General features: G+C 41.7%; 1 protein-coding gene across 1 annotated transcript; it reads right to left on the bottom strand.

Moving 5' to 3' along the window:
• Positions 1-221: 221 nt before the first annotated feature.
• On the bottom strand, positions 222-16,845 carry LOC311042206 (synaptotagmin-11-like; the record flags this gene model as incomplete). The annotated part of the gene is made up of 5 exons (XM_084052791.1): positions 222-1,170; positions 3,577-3,697; positions 4,494-4,891; positions 9,100-9,624; positions 16,812-16,845. 5 exons carry the CDS (start codon positions 16,843-16,845, stop codon positions 860-862), a joined length of 1,389 nt encoding a protein of 462 aa, XP_083908917.1. The 3' UTR covers positions 222-859.
• Between the last annotated feature and the right edge of the window lie 251 nt (positions 16,846-17,096).

Raw genomic sequence — 17,096 nt, 5'->3', positions numbered from 1 at the left:
GTTGTTGTTTTTTTAAATCAATTGCAATTTTATTTTGCAATATGTTTTCAAAACATCAATAATCGGTGATCTAGGAAAGTGGAGGACCAAGGTCCAAATGGACCCTTACAGGTCTGTTATGTCTTTTTTCAGAACCACTGACTAGAACTCTCCAAATGTCGGGATCGGACCCAAAAGTGTGTGATCGGTCGGGCTCTGGTTTAGATGAATGAATTGGACACGGCATGCTGTCAGATAACTGCACGTTCATCAAATCATCAGTACGACTTCAAGCGATACATGAACACGTCCGACCGAACATCAACTCAAACCCTCCCCATTATGTTCAGAGTTATTGAATGAAGGGTCAAAATGAAAATAATAATCATAGTCATTTGTTGGATCTTTTCCTTTTCTTTTTTTTTTTTGCTTCCTGTCAATCGCTGTGATGTCAGAGGTGTGACATCATCAGTCGTATTCAGTTTTTTTTTTCTTCACAGACAGACATGCGGCGAACAGGGGGGCGAGGGTTAACAGTCTGAACTGATCTGGGATCAGGTAATGTTCATTGTTCATGTAATGGAAGTACAGACAGACAGACAGACGGACAGACAGACAGAGAGACAGACAGACAGACAGACAGACATACAGACAGTGTTAGTTGTATGAGTGTGTGTGTGTGTGTGTGTGTGTGTGTGTGTGTGTGTGTGTGTGTGTGTGTGTGTGTGTGTGTGTGTGTGCGCGTGTGTGTGTGTGTGTGTGTGTTGTCTGTGGTGTCTGTTGAGTCAGTCCCAACAGACAGGAAGTCCTTTCCGTTCTTCTTCTTCTTCTTCTTCATCTTCTTCTTCTTCTTCTATGGTTGTAGTTTTCAGAGCCGCTGCTAGTAGTGGCTGAGGTTGTGCCACTTGGAGATCTGTCGCCGGGGGTTTTCGCACACCTCCCTCCAGTGGGAGGTGCCGGAGGGGCTCGGGGAGTGGAGGCCGAGCGCCAGGCGGCCCAGAACCTCGTTCTTGGTGGTTCGGTCGAAGTCCACGACCAGAAACTCCACGGAGATCTCGGCCAGGAGCTCCGGAGGAACGTCGTAGATGAAGGACTCGTTGAAGACGGGGTTCAGCGTGCTCTTCTTCACGTGAGTCTTCTTCTTGGCGATGCGCTTGCGGCCGTAGAACACGTTGACCTTCACGTACGGGTCTGGAAGGACACAGAGCGGCAACAGTGTTGGCATCGCACACACAGAAACTGTACGGCAGGGCGTCTTCGACAGGGGGTCCGGGACCCCTAGGGGGTCCTCAGAGTTACTACAGGGGGGCCGACAAATCTTTGTGTGATAGGATGTTGTTGTTTTTTTACATTAACCACTTCAACCATTCCTTTTTCTGAGGGGAACATTAGCCGAAAATAGCAGATCTACGAGCTTGAGATCGAGCTTGTAGATCTGCTATTTTCAGCAAAGAGGTTTGGTGTAGGGGAAAAAGAGCAGACCAAATACAAGTTTTGAGGGTTTAAGTGGTTAACTGTCTGAAAATACAATAACAGGATAATAATAAATTATAATAATAAATACAATTACAGAAACACGAATCCAACACAACACTACACAATGATACTGTTGTCAAACAAGTCCATGAAGCTATCTATGAAATCTATGAAAATGTTGTATCTGCAACATAATGTTATACAATATGTAGGGGGGGGCCTGCTTCATCTCTCTCTCAGCTAAGGGGTCCTAGGCCTGAAAAACGTTGAGGACCCCTGCTGTATGGCATCACACACATACAACACAAGCCGATGTTGATCTTCATCACAGAGTTAAATGTAAAGTACATTGAATAAATGTGATTATGCTCAGAACAATCAGAATCATCTTAGAATGTACAATACCTAACTAGCAGTGTCTCATAATGTGGTCTTCACTTTATCGAGACGGACATGACCGGCCGTTTTGACGTTATGCCTTGTGAAACATTAGCAAAAATAAAATGCAGAAAAACTAAATCGTACGTTTGGCAAAGCATGCATTCGTAAAAGATTTAGATATTGCCAAAATAACGTTGATGTTTGATGATTGGCCTAAATAGCTATACTGTTGTTGTTGCTGTTTTTTCCTACTGTAATATCACTGCTTAGAAATGATTTGTGTCCCGTGTGGTTCCTGTGTCTGCCAACCAGTGGTGTAAAGTAACTAAGTACAGTACATGTACTCAAGTACTGTACTTAAGTACAATTTTGAGGTACTTTTACTTTACTGGAGTACATTCCAATTTTCAATACTTTTACTTTACTTTACTCCACTACACCCCAGATCCAAATATTATACTTTTACTACACTACATTTATTTAAAGACTTTAGTTACTAGTTACTTTGTACTGTAGATTTTGATTATTATTACAAAACAGACATTAGCCACTTCAGCTCTACATACATTTCGGCCATTTGAAAATAGCCGATCTACAAGCTCACAATGCGTCGCATCGCGACGCATTGTGAGCTTGTAGATCTGCTATTTTCAAATGATTTTTATGCATTTGAAAACTTGAAATGGGACATTCTGCATAATGACAACTTTTACTTTTGGTACTTCAAGTACATTTTGATGCCAATACTTTTGTACTTTTACTCAAAGTACCGTTGGATCTTGTACTTGTACTGTACTTTTTTTTCCACCACTGCTGCCAACCTCCACTGAGGAGGAGGGTGTAGCGACCACATGTCTCGTCTGATACACATGGACACACCAGCTGCTTCTCTTCACCATGCCAGTGAGGAGATTGGCAAACAAATGACAGATCTGAGCTCTTTGATGTAGATCCAATTGCACTTAAAAGTACAACCAGGGACAGTCCTCTATGGCAGTAGACGCAAGCATGGATCACTATAAAGTGATGGATAAAACTGGTTTCACTACAGTGAGGAGGATGTGAACCGTGGCCTGATTTCAGACTGAATTGTCTGACGCCATTTTGAGACGACACTGTCGACACGTGTATGCACATGTGTACGCAGGGACACAGTGGGGGGGGGGGGGGGGGTTTAGACGCATTCAGTTCCATTGGGAGGGGGGTTGATATCCCCCCCGCTTCTAGGACAAAGAAAAAGAAAAAAACTCCGACGAGCCGGAGGTTTTTCCGGGTGGGAAACGGAACGCTCGTCCTAAAACACGCTGCCCCATTTTTTTCCCGGGGACCGAGGTCGCCGGATTAGACCCGGGGCGAGGGTGTTTTAGGACGACGGTTCTATATATGTTCTATTCCAAAACGGAACGCTCGTCCTAAAACACGCTGCCCCATTTTTTTCCCGCGGACCGAGGTCGCCGGATTAGACCCGGGGCGAGGGTGTTTTAGGACGACGGTTCTATATATGTTCTATTCCATTTCTGAATGGAGAGGTGCGCGATGGAGAGAAGAAGGACAACGCCCGACCCGTGGTGCTGATTGGCTAATGGTTAGAGTCATTGGAGAATGGCTTTTTCTACTGCAGGTCCAAAACACAATGCCAGGTCCAGAGGACCAGTCCCCTCAGTGGAGTCTATTGGTCTGGACCCAGACAATGTGAGACTGGTTTCAGTACAGTCAGGATGTGAGACAGGTTGTACTCACTTGCAGACAGACCGCTCATGTCCATCTTGGGCAGATGTCTGGCCTTCAGCACGACCACACTGAGACGATGAGACACCGGCTGGTAGGACAGAGACACAAGCAACTCCCCGCGAGTCTCACACTGCGCACGCACACACACACACACACACACACACACACACACACACACACACACACACACACACACACACACACACACACACACACACACACACATACACACGTTAGTATAAAATATGAATAAACTATCATAGAGAAACATTTTCAAAAGTATCTAAAGAAGTGGAGTGTACAAACTCAGAGAGTGATACACTCTCAGAGGTATGGGGTCATGAGGTCATTTAAATGAACACATTGAGTGCCAAAACCGTATATATACCTTTTTGCAAATACACCCGTGGAGTGCCAACAATCCTAAAAAACGTGTATATATACGGTTTTCTTACCTTTTTGTTTTTTCGTTTTTTTCCACAAGGGGGGGGGGGGGCTAGCGCAGCCCTGGAATCACCCACGAACACTCTTAAGAAGTAAGGGACAGATGGATCACCGTGCCAAAAAATCTCGCTCCCATCCGCTTCCATTCTATCTCCTGGCTAAAAACCTCTGTATCTCCTTAACTTTTTACAGTGGGCAAAACGAGTCCCGTTCGATCCGAGATTACTCCGCCATGGTGACTCGCGTGAGACATGTTGTTGTTCCAGGCTTTAGCCAGGACCATCGCGCAACCTACACGCATCCTTTTTTTGTCATGGATCGCTCGTCGTGGAGTCTACAGATTTAAACGGCACGATGCAGCGCAACGGTGAGATTTGTGGCACCGAACGTAATCTGTTATTATAAAATTCTGGCACCCCATGTGTTAAAAGGCTCAAGAACCAATGATCTAAAATGTTTGTTTTCTGTTTTAATGTCCTGACCTGCATGTTCCTCTTGGTGATCGGCTGGCTGATGTGAACGCGCCCGGTGCTGGGGTCCACCCCCTTCAGCGGGACCACCGCCTCGCCGATGACGTCGTCGCGGGCGAAGCGGTCGAAGCTGAGCACCAGGAAGTGCAGCGTGAGCTCGGGCAGGGCGCTGTACGCCACGCCGTAGAAGGAGAAGGTCTCGTCGAACAGCGGCTCCGTGGTCTTGCGCAGCACGCGGGTCTTCACGCGGTGCTTCTTCTCCGGGAGGATGGTCATCTTCACGTAGGGGTCCGAGGTCCCCGACGAGTCGTCCACGGCCGGGAGCCCCCGCGCGCCCACCACCGTCACCACCAGCGCCTTCTTGGGGAAGTTGTAGTCCACGGCCAGGCTGAGGGTCCCCAGGCTTTGCTCTGGAGACGTCGAGATCATGATATTTTAGTTGTGTGTGTGTAGTGTCCAGTGGTGTAAAGTAACTAAGTACATTTACTCAAGTACTGTACTTAAAGGTAGGGTAAGTGATTTGCGTTGGTTAAAATAATTGTTAAATAGCTCTATATTCTGATAGTACTCATTGCTATAGAGTGTTTGTTCAGTAACAGGAGTCTCCTTGTCTCTCCAGCTCTTTATTAAACAGAAAATGCATTTTCGTTTCAGTTTCAGTTCCATTTCCAATTTTATGCAACCAGGACAGAGAACTCAATCAGGATATAGATTAAACAAGTGAAATTGGAAGTGATGACACTAAGAAATGAGCAGACAAAATTGGAACTGGAACACTATACAAATTAATCTTAAAAATGGGTACTTTCTCCTGATTGGCTGAGATTTTGACACCTACCGAAACATTTATTTTCTGTTTATTAAAGAGCTGGAGAGACAGGGAGACTCCTGTTACTGAACAAACACTCTATAGCAATGATTACTATCAGAATATAGTACTTTAACCTTTTAACAAAATACTTTTTGTTTTAACCAAAAAATATCACTTACCCTACCTTTAAGTACAAATTTGAGGTACTTTTACTTCTACTCCACTACATCTCAGAGGCAAATATTGTACTTTTACTCCACTACAATTATTTGAAAACTTTAGTTACTAGTTACTTTGCAGATAGATTATTATATTATAAAACATACATTAACCACGTTAGCCCTATTTTATACATAGGCTATTTGAAAATAGCCGATCTACAAGCTCACAACGCGCCGCATCGCGACGCGTTGTGAGCTTGTAGATCGGCTATTTTCAAATATTTTAGTACTTTTACTTTTGGTACTTTAAGTACATTTTGATACCAACACTTTTGTACTTTTACTCAAGTCAAATTTGAATTCCAGACTTTTACTTGTAACAGAGTATTTCTATATTGCAGTATTGATACTTTTACTTAAGTAAAATATCTGAGTACTTTTTCCACCACTGGTAGTGTCATACAAATAATTGCAATTAATGATTGGCATTGAACATGAGCTTGGAACATATAAATACAAAGTATATTTCTGTTTGGCTTTTAGGCTTTGTAAACAACAAATGCACAGGGCAGATATGGCAAATAATTTGAATCTTCAAAGAAATTACTGACAATGACCAGTGGCAAAAATCAAAATAAATAACGTTCTACTGTATATCATTGCTAAAGCCCTACTTGATCATACTACAGTGTCACTTTTGTTAAATAGCTCTATATTCTGATAGTACTCATTGCTATAGAGTGTTTGTTCAGTAACAGGAGTCTCCTTGTCTCTCCAGCTCTTTATTAAACAGAAAATGCATTTTCGTTTCAGTTTCAGTTCCATTTCCAATTTTATGCAACCAGGACAGAGAACTCAATCAGGATATAGATTAAACAAGTGAAATTGGAAGTGATGACACTAAGAAATGAGCAGACAAAATTGGAACTGGAACACTATACAAATTAATCTTAAAAATGGGTACTTTCTCCTGATTGGCTGAGATTTTGACACCTACCGAAACATTTATTTTCTGTTTATTAAAGAGCTGGAGAGACAGGGAGACTCCTGTTACTGAACAAACACTCTATAGCAATGATTACTATCAGAATATAGTACTTTAACCTTTTAACAAAATACTTTTTGTTTTAACCAAAAAATATCACTTACCCTACCTTTAAGTACAAATTTGAGGTACTTTTACTTCTACTCCACTACATCTCAGAGGCAAATATTGTACTTTTACTCCACTACAATTATTTGAAAACTTTAGTTACTAGTTACTTTGCAGATAGATTATTATATTATAAAACATACATTAACCACGTTAGCCCTATTTTATACATAGGCTATTTGAAAATAGCCGATCTACAAGCTCACAACGCGCCGCATCGCGACGCGTTGTGAGCTTGTAGATCGGCTATTTTCAAATATTTTAGTACTTTTACTTTTGGTACTTTAAGTACATTTTGATACCAACACTTTTGTACTTTTACTCAAGTCAAATTTGAATTCCAGACTTTTACTTGTAACAGAGTATTTCTATATTGCAGTATTGATACTTTTACTTAAGTAAAATATCTGAGTACTTTTTCCACCACTGGTAGTGTCATACAAATAATTGCAATTAATGATTGGCATTGAACATGAGCTTGGAACATATAAATACAAAGTATATTTCTGTTTGGCTTTTAGGCTTTGTAAACAACAAATGCACAGGGCAGATATGGCAAATAATTTGAATCTTCAAAGAAATTACTGACAATGACCAGTGGCAAAAATCAAAATAAATAACGTTCTACTGTATATCATTGCTAAAGCCCTACTTGATCATACTACAGTGTCACACTAAAGCATCAAAAGTAGCAGACCTACAAGCTCGAAACGCAGTGAGCTTGTAGGTCTGCTACTTTTGCTATTTTTGAATTTGAATCCTGAAAAGTAACTGTTTTGGACATTTCCATGATGGAGGAGGTTTCCATGATATACTTTCAAAATATTAAAAAAAAACAGTGGAAACAGACGATTTGTGAGCTTAGAGCTGCTATTTCCACTTTTCTTTGTAACGAAAATGTATAAAAAAAACTCAGCAGATGAGTTCATACAGATGAATGGAAACGTTCGGACGATTAAGGAAAAAATAACCGCGATCATCTCAAACAACTGCTGTCGGGCTGATTATGTAATAATTGCGACATCCAGTTTGATTTTGACAGCAAATTTTGATTTCGTTTTAGTCATAGTCTTTTGAATAACATTCCATTTCGATTTAGTCATATTTTGGTCTTCTGAAATGTTTTAGTTTTTGTCTAATTTTAGTCGACTAAATATCATAAGATTATAGTCGACTAAATCTACAGTTGATTTAGTCGACTAAAATGTATTTTGTCGGTGCCTTGATGGCGTCGTAATGGCTGATTTTACACTTGGTTGCATGCTGAAAATAGCCGATCTACAAGCTCGTAACGCGACGCGTTGTGAGCTTGTAGATCTGCTATTTTCAGAGTGCAACACCCGAGCGCAACCAAACATAAAATGACTCGTCTTTTAGTTCTACTGGATCTCTTCTCCACTAGTCCCTCAGTAACATTTTAGTCTAGTTTTTATTTGTTGACGAAATTGTCAATATATTTAGTCTTAGTTTTAGTCGTCATACCTTAGTTTTTATTTAGTTTTTATTTAGTTTTTATTTAAGCAATATTACACGAGAGGGTGTGCTTTACCGTCATTATTGGCACGCCAGTGATGCGGTCAGGAACGAGGCGAAGCCGAGTTCCGCCAGCATCACTGAAGTGCCAATAATGTAAGGAAAAGCACACCCTCGAGTGTAATATTGCGATTATACAACAGTTACCAACAAAACACATCCAAATGTATTCATATTGTGGGGCAATTAATAATAAAAATGTTTCGCTATTGTCCGTTTCCCTGTAAAGAGAAGAGTTTTTGACTGAGAGACATTAAATAGTCCCTGTAGCAGTGCTTTGAGTTTGAGGCACCGTCTCATCAACACAGCTGAGCTATCAATGCTTGCGCAGTGGAATGAATTCCAGTAGGCTATATGCTCCGTCGTACGACCGTGTCACGCGGCCAAAATAACTGATCTACAAGCTGACAACGCGTCGCGATGGCGACGCGTTGTGAACTTGTAGATCGGCTATTTTGGCCGCGTGACACGGTCGTACGACGGAGCATATAGCGTACTGGACTGTTAACGAAATGGGAGTCATTTTACTTTACACAGGAGGATATTTATATAACCTTCTAACCATTGATCAACCGTAAATCCACCAAATTAACAACATAGTCCATTTTGCATAGCTGTTTGTTCTCCGGTGGCGGCGGTGGGTCAGGCTACTGTCTGTTTGTTTTCCTACCGTGGGACAGAGTGACTTCACAGCACAGCTGTGCCATATAATGGTCTAATCAGGTGCGGACTGGACTGCACTGCGGAGTGATTTATTAATGTGATTAGGCCCGTGCTATGATGCTGGTTTGAAGCACGGCTAGAAAGCTATTTCAACCAATCAGATTGCTTGGTCAGAACTACCTGTTGTATAATTAGTTTTTATTTAGTTTTTATTTAGTTTTCGTCAGTGAAAAAAGGTAGTCGACGAACATTTTTCGTCATAGTTTTAGTTGACGAAATCAACACTGCCCTCTATACCTGGCTCGGGGTCCGAGGTGGGCGGGGTGAAGGGCGAGCCCGTCTTGCTGCTGTCAGAGGTGCTGTCCTCCAGGCAGTAGTCGTCCGCCGCCGTCACGGGCAGACCCGCCGCCTCAGCGCCGTCACCACCACCACCGGGGGGCAACAGGTTGCTCATCTGCAGCACGTTGTTCTCGGCGTCGACCAGGACCATCGCCCCCCTGCCGCCACCACTCGTCCTCTCACCCTCCCCTTCGCCCCCCTTCCCTCCCCCGCCCGCCGCCCGCCGCGCCACCCGCACGATGCGTTTGCTGCCACTGAGGGACTCCGGGTAGATGCTGATGCCCTTCAGCATGTGTATGAAGCGGTAGGGCGGGTCCTCGGCCGAGTCGCCGTAGCGGTCGCCGTGGAGCTTGTGGCGGGACGCCGAGGAGCAGCGCGAGGAGGGGAAGCGCCGCTGGCAGACCATCCACAGCAGCGCCAGGATCACCACCAGCGCCACCAGCACGCCGGCGCCGATGAAGCCCGCCAACACCGGGGACATGGCTGTGGAAGGAGGGGGGAGAGAGAGAGAGAGAGAGAGAGAGAGAGAGAGAGAGAGAGATGTCTTTGTTTATCAATGGTCACAGCAACACAACACTTTATTGTTAGATTGCTGTCTCCCAGGAGGAACACACACACACACACACACACACACACACACACACGCGCGCGCGCGTGCGTGCGTGCGTGCGTGTGTGCGTGTGTGTGTGTGTGTGTGGCATCGCCATGGGATGATGTCATATTTTGAAAGGTGGTTAATACCAGCTGAGCCCGTTGCTTAGCAACACACTATTTGCCCCTCCCTCCCTCCCTGTGGTGTTGATTTATACTGTAGATAGTAGAGGTTTTTCTTCACTGTGTTGTAACTGTAACTTCTGTAATTTTTACAGTACATTGTAGCTTTTAGAGGTTTATTTCACTGTGTTTGAAATGTAACTGGTGTCATTTATACTGTTGGTCTAACAAGCTGCTGCTATAGTTTGTTTATTTTACGTCACGGGTCCATGTAGTTTTAACATCTGATTTAGAAGTGATTAAATTGTTCAGCTGGACTATTCTTCCAACATTAATGGCCACCATGTGACAGCCAATCAGAAACTAAACTAATTTTGCATGGTCATAGATCGGTCAGTAGATCTAGTCACAGTGACGGGTGGATTATAGTCTGTTTACACTGGGATCCATCAGACTGAGAGATTACTGCAGCACTGCAGGCAAAGCCTGAAGAAAGAACATCATGGAAGTAAATAGGTCAGACGGATGCACAGACGGACGGACGGACGGAATAATGAAATCAGAATAATGAAGTCAGATATTCATTCTTTAGTTCTGTCTAATTTAGAATATTGCCCTGTAATCTGGTCGTCAGCTACAACATCTGATTCGAAAAAATTACAGGTTGCTCTCAATAAAGCGGCTCGTCTGGCACTAGGATGTTCATTCAGGACAAGTATTAGCTATATGCATGAACATCTGGCATGGCTGATGGTTGAACAGAAATTATCGGTTGAGTCTTCTAATGCTACTGCGGAACATTATTAGCACCAATAAGCCGTCTAGCTTGGCTAAACAGTTACACATGACTTCTGAACACGGGTACAACACCAGAGGAGCAGCTTATGGTAACTTAAGAACAAAAACAGCACCAAAAACAAAATTTCAAAAACTCACTGGTATATATAGGTCAATAGAACTCTGGAATGCTCTGCCCAAAAACGTCTTATGTACAATCCATAACAAAATTACTTTCACATCAAGAGATGTAACTATATGTAACTATTATTGGATCCTTTAATAAACATAAACATAAACAGACAGTCAGACAGACAGACAGACAGACAGACAGACAGACAGCAGTGCAGCACACTTCTAAAAGGGTCAAATGCATAAGTAATGTCCCCATGGGGATCACTACAGTACCCTTAGTAGTAGTAGTAGTAGTATAAATATTAATAACAGCTAAGAAGCAGTTAAAACAAATAAGAACAATTATCAGTCAATCGATAAAAAACAATAATAGTGTAACGCCTGCAACAGGATTTTGTCAAATTCCTCATTTTGTTTTTGGAAGTTTTCTTTGTCTTCTATCAGACTTGTCAGGCAAAGATGTGTGTTAATGTGGCCTGCTGCTCTCCAATAATCTTGCTAACCAACTAAACTACTTTGTTCAGTAGGCTTGTGTTCTTAACTTTAATGTTGCCGAACCCAGCAATTAATTTAAAAAAGTTTAGAAAGACTCAGTGAGTGATTTGTTAAATAGCCTCTTCAGCTGCTTGTGGACATAAAAAAACACTGAGCTCACTTAAAAGGCAGGCTTTTTAGTTTTTTGGATTGAAAATGATCCATTCCCTCCAATCACAGTGTGAGACATTCAAAAATAGCAGATATACAAGCTCATAGCGCGGCACTGAGTGCTTGTAGATCAGCTATTTTTGAAAAATTATGAAAATGTGTGCAAATCTTTGAATATATATTGTTGTAAAGCGATTTTTTTTAACTAAAATCTTTGCTTCTGGGGGGTCCCTGGAACAACATATTTTGAGATGGGGGTCGGCGTCCAAATAAATATAATTTTGGCGGTTCGTGACATGAAAAAGTTTGAGCAACACTGATATAGAAACATACGTTTTTTTCAGAATACTGTTGGGATTTATAAGACATTCGTAGAATCGGCCTCAGGTCTTAATGGGTTAAAATAAAACATTCATTTATCTTCTGTCCACTGCATTAGCTCAGCAGTAGAAATCTCAGAGCTTATACGCATGTGACCCGTGTTCGCCTCCCGGGTAGGAAATGAAAGGTACAGATTGCATCTCTAACCTCCATTACAAGCTTTTACATACTGGTTAAATCCTGGAACAAGGTCACTCAGTGTTTTCCCAAGTCAAGGTCGTAACACCGGGCGTATCATTGGTCTGTGGAGCTGTCAATCGATATGTCGACAGGAAGTGCACAAAGAGGATGTGAATCAGTGGCGTGCACAGACATTTTGAGGGGCAGGTGCTCAAGTAAATTATACTTTTTTTTTGTTTACTTGGTCTGCTCTTTTTTCCCTCTACACCTATACCTCTTTGCCAAAAATAGCCGATCTACAAGCCCACAACGCCTCGCGCTGCGAGGCGTTGTGGGCTTGTAGATCTGCTATTTTTGGCTAAAGTTCTCCTCAGAAAAGGGATGCTAGGTTTCGAGTGGTTATGGTAAAAAGAAAAATCATATCACATAAAGATATGGCGGACCCCCTGTAGTAACTCTGAGGACCCCCTAGGGGTCCCGGACCCCCTGTCAAAAGGGCACTTCTGGTCAAGAGGGCAAAGGGCCGGTGCTCTAGCACCACCTAGAGTCTATCTGTGCACGTCCCTGATGAATTCTACAAGCCTTGTTATTGACGCATTGGATATTGAGTATTGACAGTTCCATATTACAATGTCTCATTTTATCTAGATACTGACCACTGAGCATATTTGGAATTTTCAAACAATTTTGAAAATAATAATAATCTTGAAACACAAAAAAAACACTTTTTGTGTTTAAAGGTTTTTGGAAATGTTCACCTATAATGACATGCCAAGCATTAGCCTGGTAAACCCTCCCTCCGGAAATCTCATTTCAATTCGATTTCAGAAAGGAGTCTGGTCTGAAACGCCTTTCTCCAATAATCGCTCTGCTCGCCGAGCCGACGAGCCTATCAGCGTCGTCGCTCATTGTTCTGTGATTGACAGCGACAGTTGGCCAATCAGGTGGCGAGTTCGAGTGAGCCCGAATGAACCCGAGTGCAGCCTGAGAGCCGCCGAAAAAAGACGAACGGCAGCCATTGTTGTTTGTGCGAGTGCCTTCACTTCTTACTTTCAGTTTTATAACGCTTTCAAACTTCTTTTTTGAGGCACGGAATTTACTTATAAGATATCGTTTGGATAGAATTTAGTTGTTTAACTTCATATATGTGGTCAATTAATCATGACAGAGCCTATTTAAAAATATAAATTTAGAGAACCGGCAGGGGCGGGGAGTGACACGCATGTATCCCAATAAGGCAACCTATTTTCGGCATGGCCGTCCCAAAAGTCCCGTTGCGTCACATAGTCTGGAGCTCGTCAAATTGAACTGCTCATTGGCTGAAGGGGAAAAACGATCATTGGTTGAAGGGGTTGTCAGTCAACGGTATTACTCCCGCCCAACTCCAGCCCACAGCGATTATTGCAGAAAGGCGTTTCAGACCAGACTCCTTTCTGAAATCGAATTGAAATGAGATTTCCGGAGGGAGGGTTTACCAGGCTAGCCAAGCATAGGCATGCCAAGGTTAATGTGCTTAAAAACCACCAGAACATTCTACAGCTGAAAAAAAGAAAACAAGAGTGAGATCCTTCACTGCAAAATCCTCAGCGTTATTCAAACTCAGAAGAGAGTACAAATGTAACCATTAGTTCCAAGGGTCCATTAGTTTGGTTCCAGTAGTAGGCTACCAAAGATCCTTAATAGAGAAGAGGTACCGCATTCCGCTCCTCACCGATAGTATAAAATGGTACACACCCTTCCTGTCCTTGTTTGCCTTTTTTGTTGTCAGAGCTTGTCCTGAGATCAGTGTTGCCAGATGTCATGAGAGTGTTTTGCTGACAGAGGCAGGTCTCTAATAAAGTTAATTTTCTGCTTGACCTGCTTCTGGTCTCCTAAAGGGGCCGGGCAGCCGCCTCACACAAATACGGGAAATCAATCAAAGTCGCCGGGGTCTTGGTTTTGGGCGTCTCATTGTACTCTCGTCTCAGTTGAATTTACGCTGAGGATGAGTGTGACTATGATGGATGTGCTGAAGGTCAGAGGCAGCTGATCCATGGACAGTGGTGTAAAGTAACTAAGTACATTTACTCAACTCTTAAGTACAATGTTGAGGTACTTTTACTTTACTGGAGTATGTCCAATTGTCTTTACTTTTACTTCTACTCAACTACATCTCAGAGGCAAACATTGTACTTTTACTCCACTACGATTATTTGAAAACTTGAGTTACTAGTTACTTTTCAGATATAAATTATGGTATCATTATTATTATTATGAAACATACATTAACCACTTTTTACAGCATTGATACTTTTACTTAAGTAAAACAGTTGAGTAATTTTTCCACCGCTGCTTTCTATCATTTAAAAAACTCAAATGATGTTTAGAACTTTCTCGTCTCTGAAATCATCTGATGCCAGATTACTGTAATTGACTCGTTCTGTTCTTTAATTCCCCAAAAAATACTGTTGGAAGAATACAGTTCATAAAATGCAGCACAGCCAGAGTTCTCACTGGAACACATTATTAATACACTTACATCAGTGACTCCTGATTCAATACTAAATGGATTTCAAAGTACTACTACTGTTTACCAAGCTCTTAATGGTTCAGCTGGCTCCTGAATGCATCTCTGATCTGCTCACTGCCTATAAACCAATCAGTAACTGTACCCTAGAGCAAGGGTTCCCAAACCTTTCAGGCCGCGACCCCCCCAAAATAATCATATTTGAACTGGGGACCCCCCACCCTGACAAGCACTTGGAATTGTAGGCATTACATTTAGTTTGACTCAGTTCCACAGATAAATGTTGTGAAAATAGCCGATCTACAAGCTCACAACTCCTCGCAGTAGATCGGCTATTTTCACAATGTGTGCCTCTTTTTTTTGCATAATATTTGACAATTTGGACAATTTGGTATTAAAAGGGTCTTTTACGTCATTAAATTGTAACTTTAGAAATGTGCAGATACCCTGTAAACACTTACACTGTATTTGGTTTGTTTACTGTTGAGTGAGAAAACAATGTTGCACACTAAGCTAATCATCTGGGGAATAATTTGACCCCAGTTTGGAAACCACTGCCCTAGAGTAACTCAGGTAAAGACGCCTGTAAGTCACTCTGGTCCTACTCTCAACATTATCATATGTGTGTCTGTGTGTGTGTGTGTGTGTGTGTGTGTGGGGGCGGATATTTGCACTAGGCATACCAAGCACTTGCTTGGAGCCCCAAGGCAGGGGAGCCCCCACCTCCCCCCTTTTTTTTTTCTTTTCTTAATTACATTTTTTATTCTTCGCATTTTCGCGCGCGCAAAATAGGCCCCGAACCAGAGCTTTGCTTGGAGCCCCTAACTTCTTAAATCCGCCCCTGTGTGTGTGTGTGTGTGTGTGTGTGTGTCTGTGTCTGTGTCTGTGTGTGTGTCTGTGTCTGTGTCTGTGTGTGTGTGTGTGTGTGTGTGTGTGTGTGTGTGTGTGTGTGTGTGTGTGTGTGTGTGTGTGTGTGTGTGTGTGTGTGTGTGTTTGTTTGTTTGTTTGTTTGTTTGTTTGTTTGTTTGTTTGTGCGTGTCACAACTCCCTTCCTGCATCAATGACTGTTTTCTTTTAAAGAAATGACAGCACTACGACATCACATCAGTGTGACATCACATCAGTGTGTGACATCACATCACAAAGTCAAGTTGACGTAAACTGGTGATGTCATCAGGAACTGATATTCAAGTGAATCATAATCCTTCCTTGTTTTGGTCTTAGACATTCAATATTAATGACAACAGAGTGAAGGCTGAGTTACTTTCTGGAAGACAAAACCTGCTTTTATATTATAAATAAAAATATTTAAATTACAAGAGGAGAGCATCAACATAGCATTATTATTTAACATAATTCATATAGTTATTTAGTCACGTAGTCTATATTATAATAATATTCAGCATATTTTGAAACAGTAAGTATTTTGTTGTGCAGGTCAACTGTAATAACTCTTGAGTTTGTGTAATTCTGTTTCAAGATTCTATGTATTTACATTTGATTGTCCCTGCTAATGTTTCACTGTGTGTGATGAACACAGTTGAATGATGTTAGGCTGCTACATTTTACAGATGTACGTTTATAAGTGTTTACAAAGGATATAATGTTAGATGTAGCCTACATTTGATAAGTCTTTATGACAGAATGTGACTGACACCAGGGCTCATGAATGATGATGTCATCCCGGTGTTCAACAAAGGGAATAAGAGACATGACGTCATCCCCACCCACACCCGCTGCCAGAGAACAGTGCATGGGGCTTATTTCAATAAGACATGGATGGACCATGGCATATATTATATATATATATTCATTTCAATATTAATAATAAGATTCACTGATAGCTATCAGACTGCGGTGATTCAGCAATTTTACAATCACTATTGATGACGGAGGAATAATAAATGAATAAGCCATTCAAGCTGTAGGCCTGCTATATGGTCTTATTTATTAATTTCTAGTCATTTTATTAGCTTTTATAAATTATAAAAAGATTAGAAATAATAGTCAAATGAATCTATTTGGCTATTAATCTAATAATAGCTTCATCATCTCTGTCAACTAGGCTACAACACATCATAGTATTTGGTGTAGGCTACTGTTTTTAATGTATTTAAAGGCATTAAAAACAGTATAGGCCTACATCAAATAGGCTACTGTTATCTTTAGACTTGAGCTAAAAAAGTATTATTTTGTACTTTGGCTATTCAAAAATAGTAGATCTACAGGCTCATATTAGTGCTGTGCTATGAGCTTGTAGATCTGCTATTTTTTTTTTTAAGTGAAAATTTGTGCTATTTTTTCAAATGCGGTTGCTGTTTATTTCACCATTAAATAAGAAATAAAAATATAAAAAAAGGCATTATAATGAAGCAGAGGCCTGTAAACTCACCATAGCCAGGTCGTAACTCAGTGATCTCAGCCATTTGGTGAATCAGCAAGTGATGCGACGACCAGCGCAGAATAAGATGAGGATGAGGCTGTTAGTAACGGTTAATAACGGTTTCTATTTCATAGGATCCATAGAGAACACTATATATATGGAGGGATGGAGCATGAATCTAAACGATGGATGTCGACGAAATGCTCATATATGTATATCCGTTTGGATCGCAGCTCGTCCACCGTGTGTGTGTGTGTGTGTGTGTGTGTGTGTGTGTGTGTGTGTGTGTGTGTG

This window comes from Gymnoscopelus microlampas (assembly GCF_963454915.1).
Source record: "Gymnoscopelus microlampas genome assembly, chromosome: 3".
In the NCBI taxonomy this organism is placed as follows: Eukaryota; Metazoa; Chordata; class Actinopteri; order Myctophiformes; family Myctophidae; genus Gymnoscopelus; species Gymnoscopelus microlampas.
Note: the sequence above shows the minus strand (reverse complement) of the source record. Positions and strands in the feature narration are given on the sequence as shown.